This window comes from Saccopteryx bilineata, chromosome 3 (assembly GCF_036850765.1).
Source record: "Saccopteryx bilineata isolate mSacBil1 chromosome 3, mSacBil1_pri_phased_curated, whole genome shotgun sequence".
Taxonomy (NCBI): domain Eukaryota; kingdom Metazoa; phylum Chordata; class Mammalia; order Chiroptera; family Emballonuridae; genus Saccopteryx; species Saccopteryx bilineata.
Window position 1 is genome coordinate 87,909,608 of NC_089492.1, and position 20,625 is coordinate 87,930,232.

Genomic DNA, 20,625 nt, shown 5'->3' on the forward strand with positions numbered 1-20,625 from the left:
CCCAAACAGGAGAAGCTGAGATCTCTTTTGGTAACTGAATCAATAACTCACAACCTTATGCTCAGGAAGCACTTTCCTCATTTCTGATCCAGGTCCCTTCAAAAGGAGGATGGTATGGTAGACAGGGCACAGATTTGAGTTCAAATCCTGAGTGTGCCCCTTACTAGCTGTGTGACTTCAAGTAAGTCCCTTTATTTATTATTTTTTTAATGGGAAATAAATAAGAATTTTGAAATAATATTTTTAAATGTTATGCATTTTTTTAAGTTTCTAATTTCAAAAGAAATATATGAAAACATTCTAATGACACAGAATTTTTTTCTCCCCTTGGCTCTCCAACCAAAATTCCACTTTCCAGAAGGAACTAGTGATATGGTTTGATGTATACGCTTCCAGGATATTTTCTATACCTAAATAAAAAAATACAAACCAAAATGAGGCTATGATATGCATACTGTTTTATAACCTACGTTCTTAATTTAACTTATCAATATTGTCCATGTCAGTACCTATATATCTCTAAATTTTTTTCATAATAAATATGTATTAATTTTGCAATTACATTTATATGAATAAATCCTAATTTGGTTGGTCTCTGTTAATGGACACTTAAAGTAGTTTTCAATTTTTCTCTATGCCTAATAATACTGACAATAATGTTTAAACAATCAATGAAAAAACAAGTGAGAGAACGGGTGAGAACTGTCAGACCACGACTGTTGCCCACTAAAAGCAGGCTGCTTCTTCCTCTTCCACGCCCCCCAAACTCCCCTATGAGCAGAACTTGATGGGACAGACACTGAAGGAAGCCTCATCTTTGGTCATCCTGCATGACAGAATGGCTCAGAGAAGCACCTTTCACTTACCCTGCACAACATTCACTGTGGAATCTTCTAGATCCTCTTTGGACATTGAAGGCTGAACTTGGTTCATGCTACTGCTTATACCCTAAGTCAGGGGTCCCCAAACTACGGTCCGCGGGCTGCATGCAGCCCCCTGAGGCCATTTATCCAGCCCCCCGCCGCACTTCTGGAAGGGGCACCTCTTTCATCAGTGGTCAGTGAGAGGAGCATAGTTCCCATTGAAATACTGGTCAGTTTGTTGATTTAAATTTATTTGTTCTTTATTTTAAATATTGTATTTGTTCCCGTTTTGTTTTTTTACTTTAAAGTAAGATATGTGCAGTATGCATAGGGATTTGTTCATAGTTTTTTTTATAGTCCGGCCCTCCAATGGTCTGAGGGACAGTAAACTGGCCCCGTGGGTAAAAAGTTTGGGGACTCCTGCCCTAAGTAGTCCTTGGGCAAGTGTAAGAGGTTAAATCACAATAATTTCTTTTAAGGACTGAGTCATAGAATTTCCTGCAAGGAGTTAAGGTTCTGAAGATTACTAGGAGCTTAGTTCACAAACCTTCATCTTTATTTTGTTGCCTAAGAAGTACAGGGAATTCTCTTGCAGAAGTTCCCAGAGGCATGACGACCCTGGCTGTTCTGGATAATGTCAAGGACACCAGGTAGGACCATGCTGAGTAGGCCAGTGTTACATCAGAAGAACTTGCAGAGGAGACAATCCTGCAACTGAACCTCCACCTCTTGCATATTGTTACATGACTAACTACACGGACTTTTTTTTTTTTTTTTGCCCCTTACACAATTACTAACAGCCCCTGTACCCTATAAAAACCACCAGTGCCAGGAATGTTACGGCACTTCTTTTGGACGGGAGTTACCAGCCTTCTCAAGTTGCTGCAATCTGAATTAAAGATGCTCTTATACCTACTCGTTTGCTGTCTCCTGTGATATTCATAAAAAAGGGCAACAGACAACACAATTCCAGCTTGTTCTGGGAACACACGTTCTGTAAAGGTAACTTTGTTAGAACTCAGCTTATTCATAAAATAGTTATAACCTTTCTGATCATAACTATTGCAGCCATTTACTATTTACTATATCCCAAACATGTCAAAAAAAAGCGTCAGTAAATTATTTTGTTTAATTCTCACTAAAACCCTTTGAAATGCACGAGATGACTGTCATCTTTAATTGGAGTCTTAGTCTTATTATTGAATTATGAGTTATTTACATATTATGAATCAAGTCCTTTATATTATATATGTGATTTGCAAATGTTTTCTTTCAGCCTGTGGCCTGTTGTTTCATTTTCTTAATGCTGTATTTTAAGCACAAATATTTTGAATTTTGAGAAGGTATAATTTATCAAATTTTAATTTATTGACTATGATTTTAGTGTCATACCTAAGAAGTATATTGCCAACATAAAATCACAAACATTTTTTTCCTGATTTTTATTTCTAGTTTTAGCTCTTAGATGTAAATCTATGATTTACGATGAATTGCTTTTTGTGTATGTTATAAGGTAAGGGTCTAAGGGTTTTGTTTGCTTGTTTTTTGGTATATGAATATATAATTATCCCAGCACTATTTCTTGAGAAGACTATCCTTCCTATGTTGAATTGCCCAGGCACCCTCATCAAAAATCAAATAATCATGAACATAAAAATTTTTTTTGGACTCTCAATTCTGTTCCATTTGATATATATACCTCTCCTTGTCCTGGTATTTCACTGTCTCTATTACTTTGGATTTATATTAAGTTTTAAAATCAGGTAACATAAGTCCTCCAATTTTTTTTTTTTAAGACTGTCTTATTTATTCTAGGTCAGATTGTACTTTCATACACATTTTAGGCTACAAAAGAAAAGGCCTTCTGGGATTCTGATAGAAATTGCATTAAATTTACAGATCAATTTGGTGAGAAATGCCATCGTACACCATTGAGTTTTCCAATCCATGAAAATGTAATGTTTCTCTTTTGGTTTATATTATCCTTAATTGCTTTCAGCAATGCTCTATAATTCTCAGTGTGCGAGGCTTACACCTCTTGCGCTAAATCTATTCCTATTTTCTTCTTTTTGATGCCTTTGTTGTGTACATTTTCTTAATTTCCTTTTAGAAATTGTCTGCTGTTAAACAAAGAAATATAATTGAGTTTTTGTGTATTGATTTTGTATCTTATGATATTGATATATTCATTTATTTGTTCTGTTAAGTTTTTTATTAATTCTTTTAGATTTTCTAAATAAAAGACCATGTTTCCTGCTAAGGAAAAGTTTTACTTTTTTTTTTTTTTTTCAATCTTAATACCTTCCATTTCTCCCTTTCTCTTTCCCTCCCTCACTCCCTCCCTTCTTTCATCTTTCTCTCTTTCCTTTCCTTATTACACTGGCTGAGTTTAATGTTGAGCAGAAGTGACGAGAGCAGAAATCCTCGCCTTGTTCCCAGACATGGGGGAAAGCTTTCAGACTTTCACTGAGCACGCAGTTAGGTAGAGATTTTTCAAAGATACTGTTTTTCAGGTTTCAGAAAATTCCTTTCTTTTCTAGTTTGTAGAGAGAGTTTTTATCATAAATGGGTATTGGAATTTATCAAATACCTTTTCTGTTTCTATTGTGATGATCATATGTTTTGTGTCCTTTATCCTATCAATATGGTGTACCGCATTGATTGCTTTGTAGATGTTAAACCAATTTTGCATTTCTGGATAAATTCCAGTTCACCACAGTATCACCCTTTTCATATGCTGCTGGATTTTGTTTGCTAATATTTTGTGAAGAAGTTTTGTATCTTTGCACATAAGGAATATTGAGAAGTGGCTTTCTTTCTTTGTGATGCCTTTTTCTAGCTGTAGTTCGGGGAAAAGTAAGTGGTTTTCCAGAACGAGTTGGGTGTTCATTCCTCTACTTTCTTAAAGAGTATATTAAGAATTAGTTTTATTTGTTCCTTAAATGCTTGATAGAACTCACCATCAAAGACGTCTGGGTTTGGGCTTTTTGTTTGTGGGAAGATTTTAGTTACTAAAATAAGTTATTTATTTGTTGTGTTAGGTCTGTCAACATTTTTTGTTTCTTATTAATTCTGGCAATTTGTGTCTAAGTATTTGTCCATTTCATCTAAGTTGTCTAATATATTGGCAAAAATGTATTTGTAATATATCCTTATAATCATTTAATTTATTTAGGGTGAGCAGTGAATCATTTTCATTCCTGATTTTGGCAATTTGTTTTGTCTTCTTTCTCCTGTTTTCTCATTAGTTAGTCTATTAAAGGTTTGTCAATCTTTTCCAAGAACCAACTTTTGGTTTTATTAGCTTCACTACTGCTTTTTCTGTTTCCTATTTCATTGATTTCTGCTTTAATCTTTGTTTCTTTTCCTCTGCATGCTTCAGGTTTCCATTGGTTTTTGTTTGTTTCTTGAAATGGAAGCTTAGATTTAGATTTGAGACTTATTTTTTTCTAATATAAGCATTTAAAGCTATACATTTCTCTCTAAGCATTTTTAAAGCTCTGTCCCATAAGTTTTGATATATTTTATTTTTATTTAAACTATTTTCTAATCTCCCTTGTGATTTCTTCTTTTATGCATTGATTATTTAATTTCCTAATATTCATGAATTTTACAAACTTCTGTTGTTAACTTCTAATTTATTCCATTGTGGTTAGAGAACATATTTTGTATGAATTCTACTATTGAGATTTATTTTACAGCCTAGCATGTGGTCTATTCTGGAGAAAGTTTTCTTACACTTAAAAGGAATGTGTTTTCTATAGTCCTTGGGTAGAATGTCTTATATTTTTCAGTTAGATCCGGTTAGTTGATAGTATTGTTCAAGTCTTCTATCATTTCTATTCATTGTTGGATGTGGGTAATTGAAATCTCCAATTATGACTGTTAAATTCTGTTTCTCCTTTCAGTTATAACGATTTTGCTTCATGTGTTTTGAGGCTCTACTGTTAAATACATATATATTTATAATTATTATATCTTCTTGGTAATGGCCTCTTTTATCATTATTAAGTGTCCATCTCTCCCTTAGTAATATTTCATGTTTTAAAGTCTGTTTGTCTAATAGTAATGTGGTTACTCCCATTCTATTATGGTTAATGTTTGCATGGTATCATTTTTCTATCCTTTTACTTTCAACATCTTTGAATCGATGGTGTACCTCTTGTTGAAAGCATATAATTGGGTCTTTCTTTTTTAATCTAATTTGATAATCTCAGTCTTTTGATTGAACTGTTTGGACTCTATATGTATTTAAATAACTAGTGATTTGGTTGGCTTTGCATTTAGTCTTTTTGCTATTTATTTTTTATATATTTCTTATCATTTTGGTTCTGCTATTCCTACTTGCCAAGTATTTTTCAGTGTACCATTTAATAACTTCTATTGATTTTTTTCTTTTTTTACATTTTTTGGAGTTATTTTCTTGGTGGCTGCTATACACTATATGCATCTGAACTTATCACAGTGTACTTCAGATTAATACTAACTCAACTCTAGTAAAATATAGATGCTTTGCTCCAATATAACTGCATTCCATTTCCTACCCTTTGTGCTATTATTGCCATATACGTTACTTCTATATATGTGTCAGCCAAACATCAGAGCTTTGTAGTTGTACATTTATATAATTTTATGTTTTTCAAAGATATTAAGAAAAGAAATAAGAAAAAACATATTTATTCAGTCTTTTACACAAACCACATATCTACTATTTCTGGTGTTCTTCAAATTCTCTCCTGGTATGATTTCACTTCAGCCTGAAGGACTTACTTCAGTATTTATTATGAGCCAATTCTGCTAGCAACTTTCTATTTCAATCTTCTCCTCTAAAGATTGTTGTTGGGCCCTGGCCGGTTTGCTCAGTGGTAGAGCGTCGGCTTGGCGTGCAGAAGTCCTGGGTTCGATTCCCGGCCAGGGCACACAGGAGAAGCGCCCATCTGCTTCTCCACCCCTCCCCCTCTCCTTCCTCTCTGTCTCTCTCTTCCCCTCCCGCAGCCGAGGCTCCACTGGAGCAAAGATGGCCCGGGCGCTGGGGATGGCTCCTCAGCCTCTGCCCCAGGCGCTGGAGTGGCCGTGGCTCTGGTCGCAGCAGAGCGACTCCCCGGAGGGGCAGAGCATTGCCCCCTGGTGGGCAGAGCGTCGCCCCCTGGTGGGCGTGCCAAGTGGATCCTGGTCGGGCGCATGCGGGAGTCTGTCTGACTGTCTCTCCCCGTTTCCGGCTTCAGAAAAATACAGAAAAAAAAAAAAAAAAAGATTGTTGTTGATCTTTTTGTTGTTGCTCTTTTGCTTTATTTCTTTCTTAAGTTTCTAGGCTTAATAACTTGGCTGAGCTATATCTGCATCTTTTTAAATATGTTTTTCTGCTGATTTTTTTTTTAGCCTGGTTTCCTATACAGGACATCTGTGTGTAGCTTAGTGGTCTACAGTGTTTCGAAAGAGGATGTGCTCAATCACCTTGTACCGGTAAGACTTCTGTCTTTCGCCAATAAATCTGTATATAGATAAAGGAGTGCATCCAATAGTCTCTTTCATGTCTCCTCTGCATAAACACACAGTCAGGGTTAGTGAGAAGGTTGTGGCTAGCTGGACCCTTTCCCATCTCCATTGGAAATATATATAATCTCATTCAATATGCCTGCCTCAACCATGAAATCACCTTCACCCACATTCTACTTGGCACATACTTTGTCTCCTCCTTTAAATCAAGTGAGCCCTCTTCATCTGTGGCATAGAAGCTTTTGATCTTCATGGTATGCCCTACTCTGTGCAGACTGAGGTAGACAGGAGAAGCACCAGGTCAGAATGCTATTTCCTCCGATGGTTCTTCCTGGATCTTATCTACAACCACACACTACAGGGAAGATAGAGGTTCAGCAATTTCTTAAGCACAAATGTGTTTCAGATTGTTATATTCATTTGATCAGTTTTTTAAAATTTAATTTATTGAGGACGCTGTTTAACACAATTATACGGGTTTCAGGTTCCTAATTCTACAACACATCTTTATTTATTGTATTGTGTGTTCATCCCCCAAGTCAAATCTTTATCCATCACCATTTAGTCTCCCTATATCCTTCTCCATCTCTCCATCCCCTGGCAATCACCACACTCATATGTGGAATCATTTGGCCAATGTATAGAGCGCTCAAATTGTGTTTTTGTAACTTTATACGGCTTTCAAATAGCTTTTTGGGGGGAGAATTTGCCAATCTCTTCACTTGGCCATAGTTGAAAGTTCTTTCTCACCTTATTTCTTTTGAATCTCATTAGTCTGGAACATGGCTATCTCTGTTTGTGAAACTATTTTATGGAGTTATTGTAAGAATCATATAAGGCAATGTACGATAAGTGCTTGGCATAACGTAAACCCTTGAGAAACATGACAGGGTCACTGCCCATAGCTGGGTGATGAGTGCCCTGCACAAATACACTGAGTGAATGGGTAAGTGGGGCTGCGATTCAGCTCATGCTCTGCTTGAGTTGGCACTGGCTACATCCGTCTAGAGGAGGCAGGTTTTCCTCATCAACATAGAGGTGCCAGACAGCTTAGTTGGTCCCTGAGCATTGGCTCCTGTGGCCTTCCCTCCCTGCATCCAAGCTCTTCTCGGTTCAGGCTATGGCCTTATGTTGGGCTGGCCCAACATGCTCACACAAAAGTTCCATATCAGTCTCATGCTCTTTGGTTTTTCCTCCTCTGTTTTCACTTTATTTTTTCTTTCTATTTTCCAGGTAAATGGGCTCTTTGACTTTACTCATACGTTTATAGAAAAGTGAATTTTTAAAAGGTTGTTTTAAAAAGTTGCTGCTGCTGCTGCTGGTAGTGTTGGGAAGAGTACTGCTAATTAGGCTTCCTGCAGAAACTCAATGTCTGAAGCCTCTGAAAGACACAGGACCTCTTCTGGGTCCTCCTTTCACTCAGTCTGGGCTCCTGGTTGCCTTCTGAAGGACACTGATTTTTGGTCTTGCTTTCAACCTCAGGAATAAAGAAACCCATCAACTCAGCTTATTTTTCTATGCTTGAGGTTTTAAAAATTATTTCCTCATAGAGCAGGGGACTTCCAGAATTTGCTTAAAAGGAAACAAACAAAAAAGACAAGAAAAAAGAAAAAACAAAGAAAAGACAAGAAAACAGAATTTGCCTAACTCTCCTGTTTCTCTAGCAAGTTCTGTTTCTCATATTTGTCCTTATACACATGTCACACAAAAGACCACCAAGTCTGACTTTGTCTTTTTAGGTAAGGGAAGCCCACTTTCAGCCTATGTGCCGACCAGTCCTGCTGAGCCGTCTGCTTCCAGAGTTGTAGATGGGAAGGATGCATTTGGCCTTTGAGGAGAAAAGGAGGTTGAGGAAGGAATAGAAAAAAAAGGACACAGGGATAGAAGAAGGAGGGAAAAGCAAGAGACAGAACAAATAAGAGGAGGAACAAAAGCGCTCCGGGCAGGTGCTCCGGAGGACTGCCACACCAGCACTGAGACCCTTACCTTCTCCCGGCCCTCATTTTGAAAGCTTTAATGCTTTTGATTGTTCCAATTTTTATAGTCTCAATGTTATTGATATAACTTATAATTAAGAGTCTAAATAGGGTATAATCTGCAGCAAGAGCTTGGACGTGGGGGAAGCAGCAGCTGCCCTAAGCACCCCCACGCTCGGCTCCCTGAGTGCATGCCCACCACTGAGCAATGGTCACCTTTCAGGCAGAAACACACAAGCACATCGGGTTAATAAATAAAGAAAAAGAGTCCTCAGGAGAGGGGGAGTATATGATGTAAGGAATGATACATTAATAATACTTTATATTTGCATAGCCCAAGCAATATTGGAGACAAGGGTATTAAACAAGAGCATGCTATACTGTTGTTGCCGAAGTGAATTTAATGTCTACCTACTTTACAATGAGAAAATCACTCTCATTTTATGTGTAAGGAATAAATAATTCCTTATTACCAGCATATTTCAAATACCTCTTCCATTGCTTCCAGGTACAAAAATGCTGATCACATCAGAGAGAAGACAGCTGCCAAAGACAACAAAGGTTCAGGTCAAGGAACTCACTCCGTAACGGAGACACAGGGAGCTGCCACACCATGCAAGCAACCAGCTTCATTAACAAGTAAACCCAGTGTTAGCATATTCCCAAATAAAAGCAGCTTCAGTATAAATCAACTAAGAAAGACCCAATATCCAAGAAATGTGCATCAACCAAGCATGACTAGCAACCAGTACTAAAAATTTTAAAGGAAGAAGTGGAAAGAATCAAAATAAATCATACTGCATTAGATAAAAGTAACCCGGACTATCACCATAGCCAACCAGGTTAAAGGATTTACCATTCGTTTAGTGGAGAGACCTGGACACTGAGATCTGAACACATGCAACCTGTAGTGCTTATAATCCCATTTGTGAATGTGTACGGTTACCATTGTGGGTGAGGGTTCGGTCATTCTCAACAAATTCTTTTGTCATGCCTAAAGAGTCCTAAATTGAAAAATACTCCAAGAAATGTTGTACATGGATACCTGGGTTGAATACAACCCCAGTCTTATAGGATCATGTTTCTTAAATTGAAACAGAGCAGAAACCTTGCTTCAGTCTGCCATGGCTGGGGTGACTGCAGCCTGACTGGGCTACATGCTACACTATGATGCCATTTTCCTGTTTACAGAGTGGGCTCTGGGGCATTATTTCCATTGGTATTTATAATGAATCAGGAAAGAGGGCCACAGAGGTAAAATTACCCACAGATCTCAACCTACACTGAACCGGTCTTTCTCCATCTTGAATGAGTAAAGATTATCTTTCCATTTTAAGTAGAATTACACTGTAGTTATCCCCATTCAAGAGAATTTTATTTATTTCTCTTTGCAAGGCCATAGCTTTCCTTCAATTCTTTTCAAGTAGAATTTCAGAGCAGTTCATGGCTTTTCTTAGAGCCCATATTTCTTTAAGATATGTCTTATCTGAACCATTTGATATATACCAAGTGGGGCAAAAGTAGGTTTGCAGTTGTTCGTATGGAAAATAATAAATAATAATACAAGAATAAACTCTGTTTCATGTACTCACAACTGAGGCTAAAATCTCCAGATAACAAACACTAAGAATAGGTTCCTAATAAGAGAAAGTAAGGAAATCAAAAAGACAGATTCATATGCTCTTAGAGCTTATCCAGTCTGACCCACTCAATTCACCAATTGTAACACTGAGGCCAAAAGTCACATGCCAGCCAGTGGCAGATGCACTACATACTTCTGACTCAGCACAGTGCTCTTTTTATTTCTTGTGGGGTTTTTTGTTTGTTTGTTTTTCTTTGTTTAATTTTTATAAAATTTATTGAGGTGACATTGGTTAATAAAATAATATAGGTTTCAGGTGCAGAACTGTATAACACATCACCTATACACTGCAAGGTGTGCTCACCACCCCATGTCAAGTCTCCCTCCATCACCATCTACTCTCCCCTACTTCCCTCCCCTTGCCACACCCCTTTTCCCTACTGCACTCCCCACACTGTTGTCTGTGTCAGTCAGTTTTTGTTTCTTTCTTTGCTTAATCTTACCACCTTTTCCACACATACCCCAACCCCCATCCCCTGTGATAGCTGTCAGTTTGTTCTCTGTATCTGTGAGTCTGATTCTATTTTGTTTGTTAGTTTATTTTTGGACCTAGAGATAATTATCCTAAGCAAAATAAGCTTTTTTTTCTCTTCCTCCATTTCTAAAAAGGCAGTGCTGGTTAGACTAACCTGACCCCACCTTTTCACTCTAATTGCACTACTCTGTAGCCTGGATGGCATATTTCATGCTGTGGCACCTTAGGCAGGACCCCTCACTCTCTCCATCTACAAAGAAGATATAGGTGAGAGTGGGCTTCCCAAGACTCCTCTGAAGGCACAGCCCTTAACAGATATCATAGTGGATACAACTTGGCTGTGCCATAGAGCAGAGCAAGTCTCCTCAGCATCACTGGTATGTGAGCAATGCCCTAACCTTTTAAATGTACTGCCAGACAATTAATTAAGGTGAGGCCCCATAGGAAACAGATTTGAAACACAGAGACATAGAGGAGAATGACATGAAAAGATAGAGGCAGAAATTGGAGTGCTGTGTCTACAAGCCAAGGGACAGCACGTACTACCTACCAGCAATCAACAGAAACCAGGAAAGAGTCATGGAATGGATTCTCCTGCAGAGCCTTCAGAAATACTGACCCTTCCAACATTGGACTGCTGGCTTCCAGAACTGGGAGACGATACATTTCTGGTGTTTTAAGCCACCCAGTTTATATTAATTTTTTATATCAGCTACAAGGAACTAACACACAAAGGACTAACAGGAGTGGACCAAAAGTCTGGATAACCCCAATCTGGCATTGGCAGGACCCTACTCCTCTGTGGCAGCATTCTTAGCCATTTCAGAGCCTTATGACAGTGTTTCTCAACCTTTGGAAACAAAGTAATCTTGATAAATAGAAGAATCTCAGTAGCAGAGTTCCAACTAAGCCCTCCACCAAAAAACAACAACAACAACAAAACAAAAAAAACTTGAGAATCAGTGCCCTGGAAGAAAGTTGAGTTGATACAGGAAGAGTCAGGCCCCTGCCGAATGAGTCTACTCTAATTCTTCTTGTATATGCATATGAGTGAGGGACTGGGAGGGATTTTGAGGAGGGAATACTAATCCGTTTTCTATTTTAAAATTAGGGTGCATGCTGAAGATAAAATCTTATCTTTCTGGAGAAGAAAAATATGTTCCTTTGACTACATTCCGAAATACCAGAAGAAGCAGAAATCAAGTATGCCCCTGGGACTTCTTGAAAAGTCGTAGAATGCCTCAACCTGATGATTCCTCAAGACTTTATTAATTTATAATGTTGTGCTCCATCAAGATTGTCATTTTTTTATTATCTTGCTGCTCTGAATTGTATCTCCCTTATTATTCTCATCCACTAGGGCCATAAATTAAAATCATGCAGAATTTATAATCTTAAGTTTATTACCTATGATTGGTATTATCTCACTGCTTTTTTCTGGTCATTCTATATCACCTGACAAGAAATATGGCAATAGAGTCTAAATACCACCTAACCAATAAATGTTGAGTTTAAAAGAACCCTAGTGACTACACTAGCCCGAAGGGCACCCATCACTCCTTCTCTCTACTACCAGTGTACTTTCTACCAAAATGACAGAGAAAACGAGATTCTAAAGAGTTGGGAGTTAGCACTGGAACGTGGAGCCTTGCTTTGCCATTGTGCAGATTGGGTATGTCACTTTCTCTCCCTTCACTTTTACCTCTTTCTCTGAAGATCAAGGGACATTAAGATACATCAGCCTACTTCATGAGGAACAACCCTATTTCAGGGGACAGGTAGTGATGTAATTAGTTGACTCCAAAAGAAATGAGCAGCCCATCACTAAAAGTTCTGGATACCTCTCAGTGACATTCCAGAAGTATACTTATGAAATCTGGGAGGCTATGTCCCTTGTTTCTAAGACTGATCCAGGCTGTGTGAGCAAAGATCCCCTTGTTAAATCCCAGGAAAAATAAACACAAGTTTCTGACAGTGGTGAGATTTCTCCAAATTGTATTTGGATGTTTGTTCACTAAGGAATTTGACAAAGAAGACTGGTGTATCTATAGCGGTGTTTGTCATAGTCATTCACATTATAATCCTAGGGATATGACATACTACCATGTTGGAAAGAGCAATGATTTTTCAGAGAGATGGAAGTTGGTAACAATTATTTAAAAAATGGACATTCCAATCTTGACTGATTTATCTAATGGAAAAAGGTTCACATTCAGTACATGCCCTGATTCTTGGAACCCAGCTTTATAAAAACCTAAAGGCACTGATATATTTCCATACTGATAAATGAGTGTTATTCCTTCTACTCCTTCTCCCTTTCATTTTCCACAGAATTCAGTGTAACATGCATATGTCAGAAATCACAAGATCACATTGGCACAGAGTATCAATGTACAATCTATTGGCACTTTTTTAAAGATTGTTCAAAATTTTTAAAGCACTAGATTTCAAAGTTATAAGGTCTGAGTCCACAAAGTTCATGTACAATTGATACTTGTCTCTTTCTCTCTCCTGATCTCACTGAACTGTGATCAGAATTCAATAGTTATCAAACAAAAACCCTACAATGATGAAAAATGCATGGATTGCCAGGACTATTTCTGGAGTTTGGGAATTCGGATCCAGAGATAGCCTTAGGGGAGGTTGAATGGGAGTAAATCTGAACAGAGGATAACATCAACTTTATGAAAACATAAAACAGTCCCATGGAAATGGAAGCTGCAGTGAGATACTGTATTTCAACTACCACATGAACCAAATGACAGTCTGATAATACCAGACACTTGTCAGGATGTACAGTCCTATGGAAGAATAGAAATCCCATTTCTAGAGCTATACTCTAGGAAAACTCTTAGACATGCACATATACCAAAGCACGTACAAACATGCTTACATTAGTGTTGTTAGTAATAGTACTTGGGTTGTTACTTGGAAACAACCCAAGTATCTAATGAGAGTAGAAGAGATAAATTGTAGTATTTTCATGCAATGGATGCAAAACAAATGAACCACCGTGACATACATCAAAATGGACAAATCATAAAACAGTATCATAACATTAATGTAACAGTTCATAACCTAGTCCATATGTTGTTTGGGGCTACATATATAAGTGGTGAGGCCATAAACTAAAGCAAATGAACGATGAACACAATATGCAGGACAGTGGTTATCTCTGAGAGAGGAAGAGATTTTTGATATAGGTGGGGGCAGAAGAGATTGTAAAGGATGGGCAACATTCAAATTCTTACACTTGGTGGTGAGAATACAAGTGGTGATTTTATTGTAATCTTTAATCCATGTTTATATATCTACTTTTTTGCATATGCTACGTTTTATAATAACAATTTAGAAATACACAGATTTCTAGACTCGATCTTAGATCTACTGAATCAGATGCTCAGACTGAGGGACCTAGGCAGTATTTTTATAATTTCTCCAGAAGACTTGGACGCACTATTGGGTTAAGAGCCACTCACCTACATAACAAACACCCCCCCCCATCAATATCCAGGTGAAAGCAGCTTAAAATATAAATCAAGGTCTGGCAATTTCAAGAGTCATAAAGAAAGAAAAGGTCAGGCTGGGACAGTGTGCAGAAAAAAAGGTCTCTCACTTCAGGGTTCAAGGCTGATGAAGAAGCCTGACCCTAAGACCTCCCATGAGCTTACTTGAGCCCTGTTCCTGTTAGATCCCCAATAACATGAGCCTGAGATAATCATCCCCCACAAAATGGGCCCAGGACAGGCTCTTGTCATAACATTTTCTATAAAGAAGAAACAAAATGCGGTAGAAATTGATCTTGCCCAGGACACATCACAACAGACATCTAGACTGGGACTCACACATACAAGCTGTGTGAGCTTTAGTGAGCCATTTTCTCTTTCTGAGTCCTAGCTTTTTCATCTTCACTGTCCCCTCATAAAATTGGGATCCAGTGTGACGGTTCAGGTGAAAGGGCTGTGAAAACTGAAAGAACCGAGTCAGTTATCATCTCTCCCTACAAGCCAGAAACAGGCTGTCAATTCCAAGTCAGCAATTGTCTGTGTCCAAGGAGTTAGGAGCTCTAAGATTTGCTTTAGAGAGACCTGATGGCGGAGTAGGGCTTAGTGCCTCCACATCCCTTTAAAAACTCAGCCAATATTTAACAAGCAGCCACTGCTTTTCCAGAGCCTACCTTTTCCAGTCTCTGATCATTTAGAAGGGGATGTTCATAAATAGCTCAGGACTATCAGAAGCACCTTGGAAAACTACTAATATTCATTGATAGCTTTGAAATGAACACTTAACCCAGTTAACAATACCTTCCAAATTAGGATTGCCAGATTTAGCAAATAAAAGTACAGGGCACTCAATTAAATTTGATTTTTTGGTATAATTGGAATAATTTTTAAAAGTGTATGTGAGTCCCAACTATTATGTGAGATAAATGAAAAAGTCATTTGTTGTTCAAGTTTCACTGGTTGTCTTGTATTTTATCTGGCAACCCTGTTCCAAATGTACAAATAGATCAGAACTTTCCTACATCTCACATTGGGAAATCTGCATGAAAGACAGTCATGCAACCCTGTTTCCTTTAGTTGGTAAGAGAATAAAGGGTTGGATTGGTCTTGAAATTGGACTTGCACCCTCGTCTTCCTTGTACGGCCCGAGAAGACACGAAGAGGCATAGATTTAAAAAAAGCTGGTTTCAAAGGAAATGGGATAGAGCAGGGGTGGGAAGTCTTAAAATTTCAAACAGAAATTGACATTCCAGCCCCATCTTGGCCCATTTAGAGCACTTTGTGGTGGCCTCCGCCCTTACCTCTGGGCATCTCTTTGGAATGCTCTGCCTCGGGCCCATCCAGCAGGTCCATCTGGGAAGCCTCCTCGGAGGGGACGCGGCGCCAGGACCAGCTCTGGTTCCCCGGGTCGTGCAGCGGAGGGGAGTACTCCAGCTCACAGGGGAAGTCAAAGCTGCACTCCAGACCTGCAACAACAGCCGGCGGTCAGTGCAGTATGTTTCCCAGACGCGACCCTCCAGCCCCACTCCTCCACTCCAGCAAGTTGACCTCCATCTCACACTAACCTTCGCCCTATCCCAGCGGTTCTCAACCTGTGGGTCGCGACCCCGGCAGGGTCGCCTAAAGCCATCGGAAAATACATAATGCATATCAGGTATTTACATTCCGAATCATAACTGTAGCAAAATTACAGTTATGAAGTAGCCACCAAAATTATTTTTTGGTTTGGGATCACCGCAACACGAGGAACTGTATTGTGGGGTCACGGCATTAGAAAGGTTGAGAACCACTGCCCTATCCAATGGTGGCAAGTTGTCAACTTCACAGGCAGCTGGGCTCCATACTGGTGCAAAGGGGACTAAGACAGAAAAAGGCATTCTTTGTATGGCTCAGATTATGGGAAGTGTCCTCAGAAAAGGCAGGTAAAAAAAAAAAAAAGAGCTAACAGGCTGGACCATGAAAAGCCCTGCAGCCTAGGAGGCCACCTGCTGACACGAAGACGGCCTGAGGCAGAGTGAGAAAGCTTGGCTTTCCCTCCAGATAGGTCTGAGTCTAAGTCCAGCTCTGCCATTTACCAGCTGGGTGACTCTAGGAAATAAAATTTACCTTTCTGGCCTCTTTTCCACCCCTGTACATTGGGGATGACAGCATCTACTTCTGGAGTTTGCTGTAAGACGAAGTAGAATAATACATCATCTATATACATGCGCCCAGTCCATCACGCTCAGGAAAAGTCCTGGTTAGGTCCTGCCCTATCTGAGAAGCCAAAGGGAATGTAAATCTTACTCCCTGCCCTGCTTGCCAGCCCTATTGTCTACCCTTCAACCACTCTCCAGAGAAGAGGGCCAAGACTCTCTAGCTAATTCAGCTTTATTCTGTCTTAGGATGGAAGGGGAAAGGCCCTGGGAAAGGAGAAAGAGAGAAGAGAAGCAGGAAGAGGCCATTCCCCAGGATGCTCTATGATCTTTCTCTGGGCTTCTTTAGGGGAGAATCACCCTTGTGTGCAAGTCAACCATGTTTGCCCTACTTTTAGGGTACACTGACCTTCTCTTTCCCTTCCTTACTTGTTGTGCATTACCCAAAGTGGGTGAAGTCCTTTTTACCTGGGAGGAGCTCAATGCTAGCTGGTACATCAATAGAAATATGCCAAAATGTAAATTATTCATCCACCTTTAAGATTGTCTCCCTTAAGCGTGGGGACGCGAAAAAAAGAAAGAATGTGATATAAAGGACAAAGCACTGGACTGGAATTTGGGGGGAATTTGGTGGTGTCCAGGCCGGGTCAGTATCTTCTCATGTGTGGAACTTGGCTTTCTCAACTGCAGGAAATGATTCTAGAAACAAGGACCCAGTGAAACTTGGGTTCCAGCTCCAGCTCTGCCACTGACTTGCTGGTTACCTTGAATAAGCCACTTAACCTCACTGGGCTTCAAGTTCCTCAGAATGAGACCCAGACTAGCTGTCTTCTAAAGCGCCCCACCGATGTGTTGTTCTGAGAAATCAATCTGTGTGATGGTACTAATGAGTGCTAAGTCCCAATTATCACCGTGCATTTTAAGAGCTGATTCTGGGGCTACTGCCATCTTGTTCTCCAAGATGAGTCTGGTGTTGAGAATTTGAGGACACAGAGAGGTGGGGCCAAGTCTAGTGCAGGCAGCTGGTCACTGGACTGTCAAACCCATACGCATCTAGCCCTGCCCTGGAGTGGGAGTAAAATAATTCCCATTGACACCAGCCAAACTATATAAATTGGGGGTGGGTGGGGTGGAACTCTTCAATTACACTTGTATTAAGTATCTTTCTTCTTCTTGGCCAGTAGAGATTTACATACCAGCTGCTCTCCGGGAGCTGCTGCTATTCTTCTGGTCCGAAGGTTAACACCACTCACCCTTTCACAATTCAGACAGTTCACCTTTATAATGGCAAGCTCAAACAGGCAGAGCTAGCCTTGTTTGAGTTGACATGACACATGCTGCCTACATATTTTATCAGCCTATAAGGCTTTCTATGTGCCTCTGGGAGCTGAGCTGCTGCTCTGAATTGGTATCCTGTAGGCTGCTGCCTTAATCTTCAAGACTTTCTTGCCAGGCATCTAATTGTGATAGCAGAGTGCAAGAAGAAAACTGATCCAACATTTTGTCCTCTGTAACACAAAAATCATCCTCATAATGAAAGGGCTAGCCACTAAATCTAGCTCTTCTGGGAAGGGCCAAAAAGACGCATTCACATTTGGGAATGATCAAGTCAGAAGACGGGAGAGAAAGTTACTGGCCACCCCCAAACCACGTTGACAATTATTGGTATCTTTTGCAAAGCCTCCACTTCTGTGGCCCATCCTCTATTTTAATTTTTTTCCTCCAATTAAAATCATCCTATTTCTATCTGGGACAGAGGTGTGGTGTGCATTCCCAGGCACTGCCACACATGTGTCTTGTGTGCATATTAGATAAACAGGAAACAGAATATATAATCCCATTTTCAAGTGTCACCAATCCTGAGACCTGAAGAGAGGTCGCAGACTTTGGGCCTAATAACCAAAATGTACCAGTGGGCTGAGAGTTTAAAGCTGTGGAGGTGTGATGGAAAATGCCAGGATCTTCGTCATTATCCAGCCCTGGGCCACATTCTGGTTCTGCCTCAGGGAAGTCCTTGGATCTTTGGGCAAGTCGAACAAACTTCCTGAGCCTCAGTTTTCTCCTCTCTAGAGAGACGTCCTTCACATCTCATTGTCTTTCTGCATGGAAGATAAAGTGACGCAAAACAATACCTGCGTGGTGTCCGGCAGATAGCTGGGACTCAGTGAATGAATTTCCCATCCCTCCCCTTGGGAGTGGACCTGCCTCTGCCGTCGGGTTATTTAAGGCTAAACACTTCACTGAAGCTCTGATCCCTCGGAGACTGAGGGACTCTCCCTGAGGGACTGAGTCAGAGGAGGGTTGAGGAGAGAGATTCAAGAGCACCCAGGCCTAGAACCTCAAAAAGATCCAAGGAAAATGTGACGTAACCTGGTGTTTTTAGGAAAGACGCACCCCAGGTATGACTGTGCAAGAGGCACTAGGGCTGGCTCGGGAGAAGGAAACCCACTCTGATGTTTTACGAGAAATTAACTAAGAATCTAGAAAAGCCCAATTTAATTTCACCCCAAATGAACATTAATGTTAACTACATTTCTATTTAAAGCCAAAGAATACAGCTTCGATAGCTAAAGGAAGGCCTCCTTGGAGGTTTATCAAAATAAACCTATTTCATAATTGGAGTGTCTGCCTACCTGTTTCACTGGGCAGGGTCTGGTCTGCACACGGCCAATCGTTAGACTCTCCAGAGTTCAAAGATCTCAGCCCACTGGTACATTTTGGTTATTAGGCCCAAAGTCTGCGACCTCTCTTCAGGTCTGCAAAGGCTTTTCTACTACCCTAGGGGGACAGATGGATATTTCCTCTGTGTCAGGTCCATTTTGCAAAGTGACTTTGATCTTGAGAAAAATACAGAGAACTCAACCTTATATTATGTACCCATTACGACCCAGAAGAATCTAACCATTGAAAAATGCAATGAGGAAAAGACACACTTTCCAAAACCTGCTGATCTCATAGTTGAAATCTCAACTACCTTCCTACTAGCCACGCCCATCATGAAAGAAAGATAAGGCGAAGGAATCTCCTGGAAACAGTTCGCCTGCTGGGAGTCAACTGCTGTGAAGGGAAAGGCCTTGGCAGGGCAGTGAGGACAGTGTCAGGCGCGGCCCTGCCAACAGCAGCTGCGGGGCCTCAGCAGGTCTGCTCCCCTCTCGACATCAGCGTCCTGCATTTGAAAAATGAAAGGAGCCGAGCATACGCCCTCTATGGTGCTCTCCATCTCAGAAGGTCATTTTTTCTAAGGACTCTTTCTGGGCCAGCACAACAAAACCTCGACTGTCAGTCAGGCACTTTCCCTCTGTGTTCTTCTAACTGAGGGCTTGTTACCATCCCTAGAAGCAGATTCCCCATGGAGGAGGCTAATGGGCATCACGCTCAGTGGGGACTCAGTTTATCTCAGAATTCTCAGAGAATTATGAAGGGAAGTTCAGGTAAGTTTTACAGATGACTGTTCCAGGGTGTGTGTGTGTGTGTGTGTGTGTGTGTGTGTGTGTGTGTGTGTGTGTATTTTCATGCCTTTTTATCAGTCTGTACCTATATTCAAAGGATATTTTGAATCCCTTCCAGAGTATAAGTCACATTTAAAAAACCGAATTCATTAGCAGTCAGCTTCAGCGTTGTCCTACTATAAAATGCAGTTATTTATAGGGCTGTTATGGTAACTGGTCAGGAAACCCTGGGGTGACCCTGCCCAGAGAGATGCCCAGTTCCCTTATCAAATCCCCTTGGCTGCAGAGGTGGCAGTGACCACCCACTCTGACACTGAGTCTGAGGGTGGAAATCTAACCTCTAAGTACAATATATGTGAGGCTATCAAAGCAGGCACACCCAAGGCCTGTGCCCAGGCAGAATGGGGGCCGTCCCAGCCTGACCCACGTGGGGGAGACTGCACGGAGGTTCTAGGCACTGTCCGTAACACCATGGAAGGATAGTGGGGCGATGAGGTGCACTCGGGACACACAGATCTTCCCTTAGTCAGGCTTAGAAAACCCAACAGTTCTTTGTTTCCAGACTGGCCTTGTGCTCCAAAATATTTTTTGAGTTAAGGCCTTTTGTGTCTTCTTGATCTTGACCCTGGAAACCCACAGACCTCCCGCTGGTATCTTCAGTCACCTTGGTCAATTTAAAGTTAGAGGACAAGCAACCCCCTTTAGTTTTTAAGATGCTTGTTCAAAGGCTGACCAGTTTCCAGATGACTACAGGTGGCAGGCGCCTTTAAAGCAGCTGCCCTGGGGAAGGTCCCAGGGACCCACTGGTTAACGTCCTTCAGTCTCAGCCTATAATAAGGTTTGGAAGCAAATATTATAGAGTGAGAACCAGTAACAAAAAAAGAGAGGAACTCAGGTTTATCAATCCCATGGATACTCACCCTTTTCTACTTTGTCTCTTATTACAAGTGTCTCAGAAGGGAAGCCTGAGTCAGACTTGAGTTCTTGTCTCTGTCAGCACTGGGTGTGTGTTCATAGACGAGCCCCAAGCCATGAGGGGAGGAGCCCCATAAAGGTCTTAGAAAATATTTTCAGAACTGATCACTT

General features: G+C 40.5%; 1 protein-coding gene across 1 annotated transcript in view; it reads right to left on the reverse strand.

Moving 5' to 3' along the window:
• The window catches only part of ALK (ALK receptor tyrosine kinase), a 690,142-nt gene that overhangs the window by 454,320 nt on the left and 215,197 nt on the right, over positions 1–20,625 (reverse strand). The window contains exon 3 of the mRNA XM_066266820.1: positions 15,257–15,421. Within this exon, the coding sequence (XP_066122917.1) occupies positions 15,257–15,421 (165 nt within the window). The remainder of the gene's footprint in view (positions 1–15,256; positions 15,422–20,625) is intronic.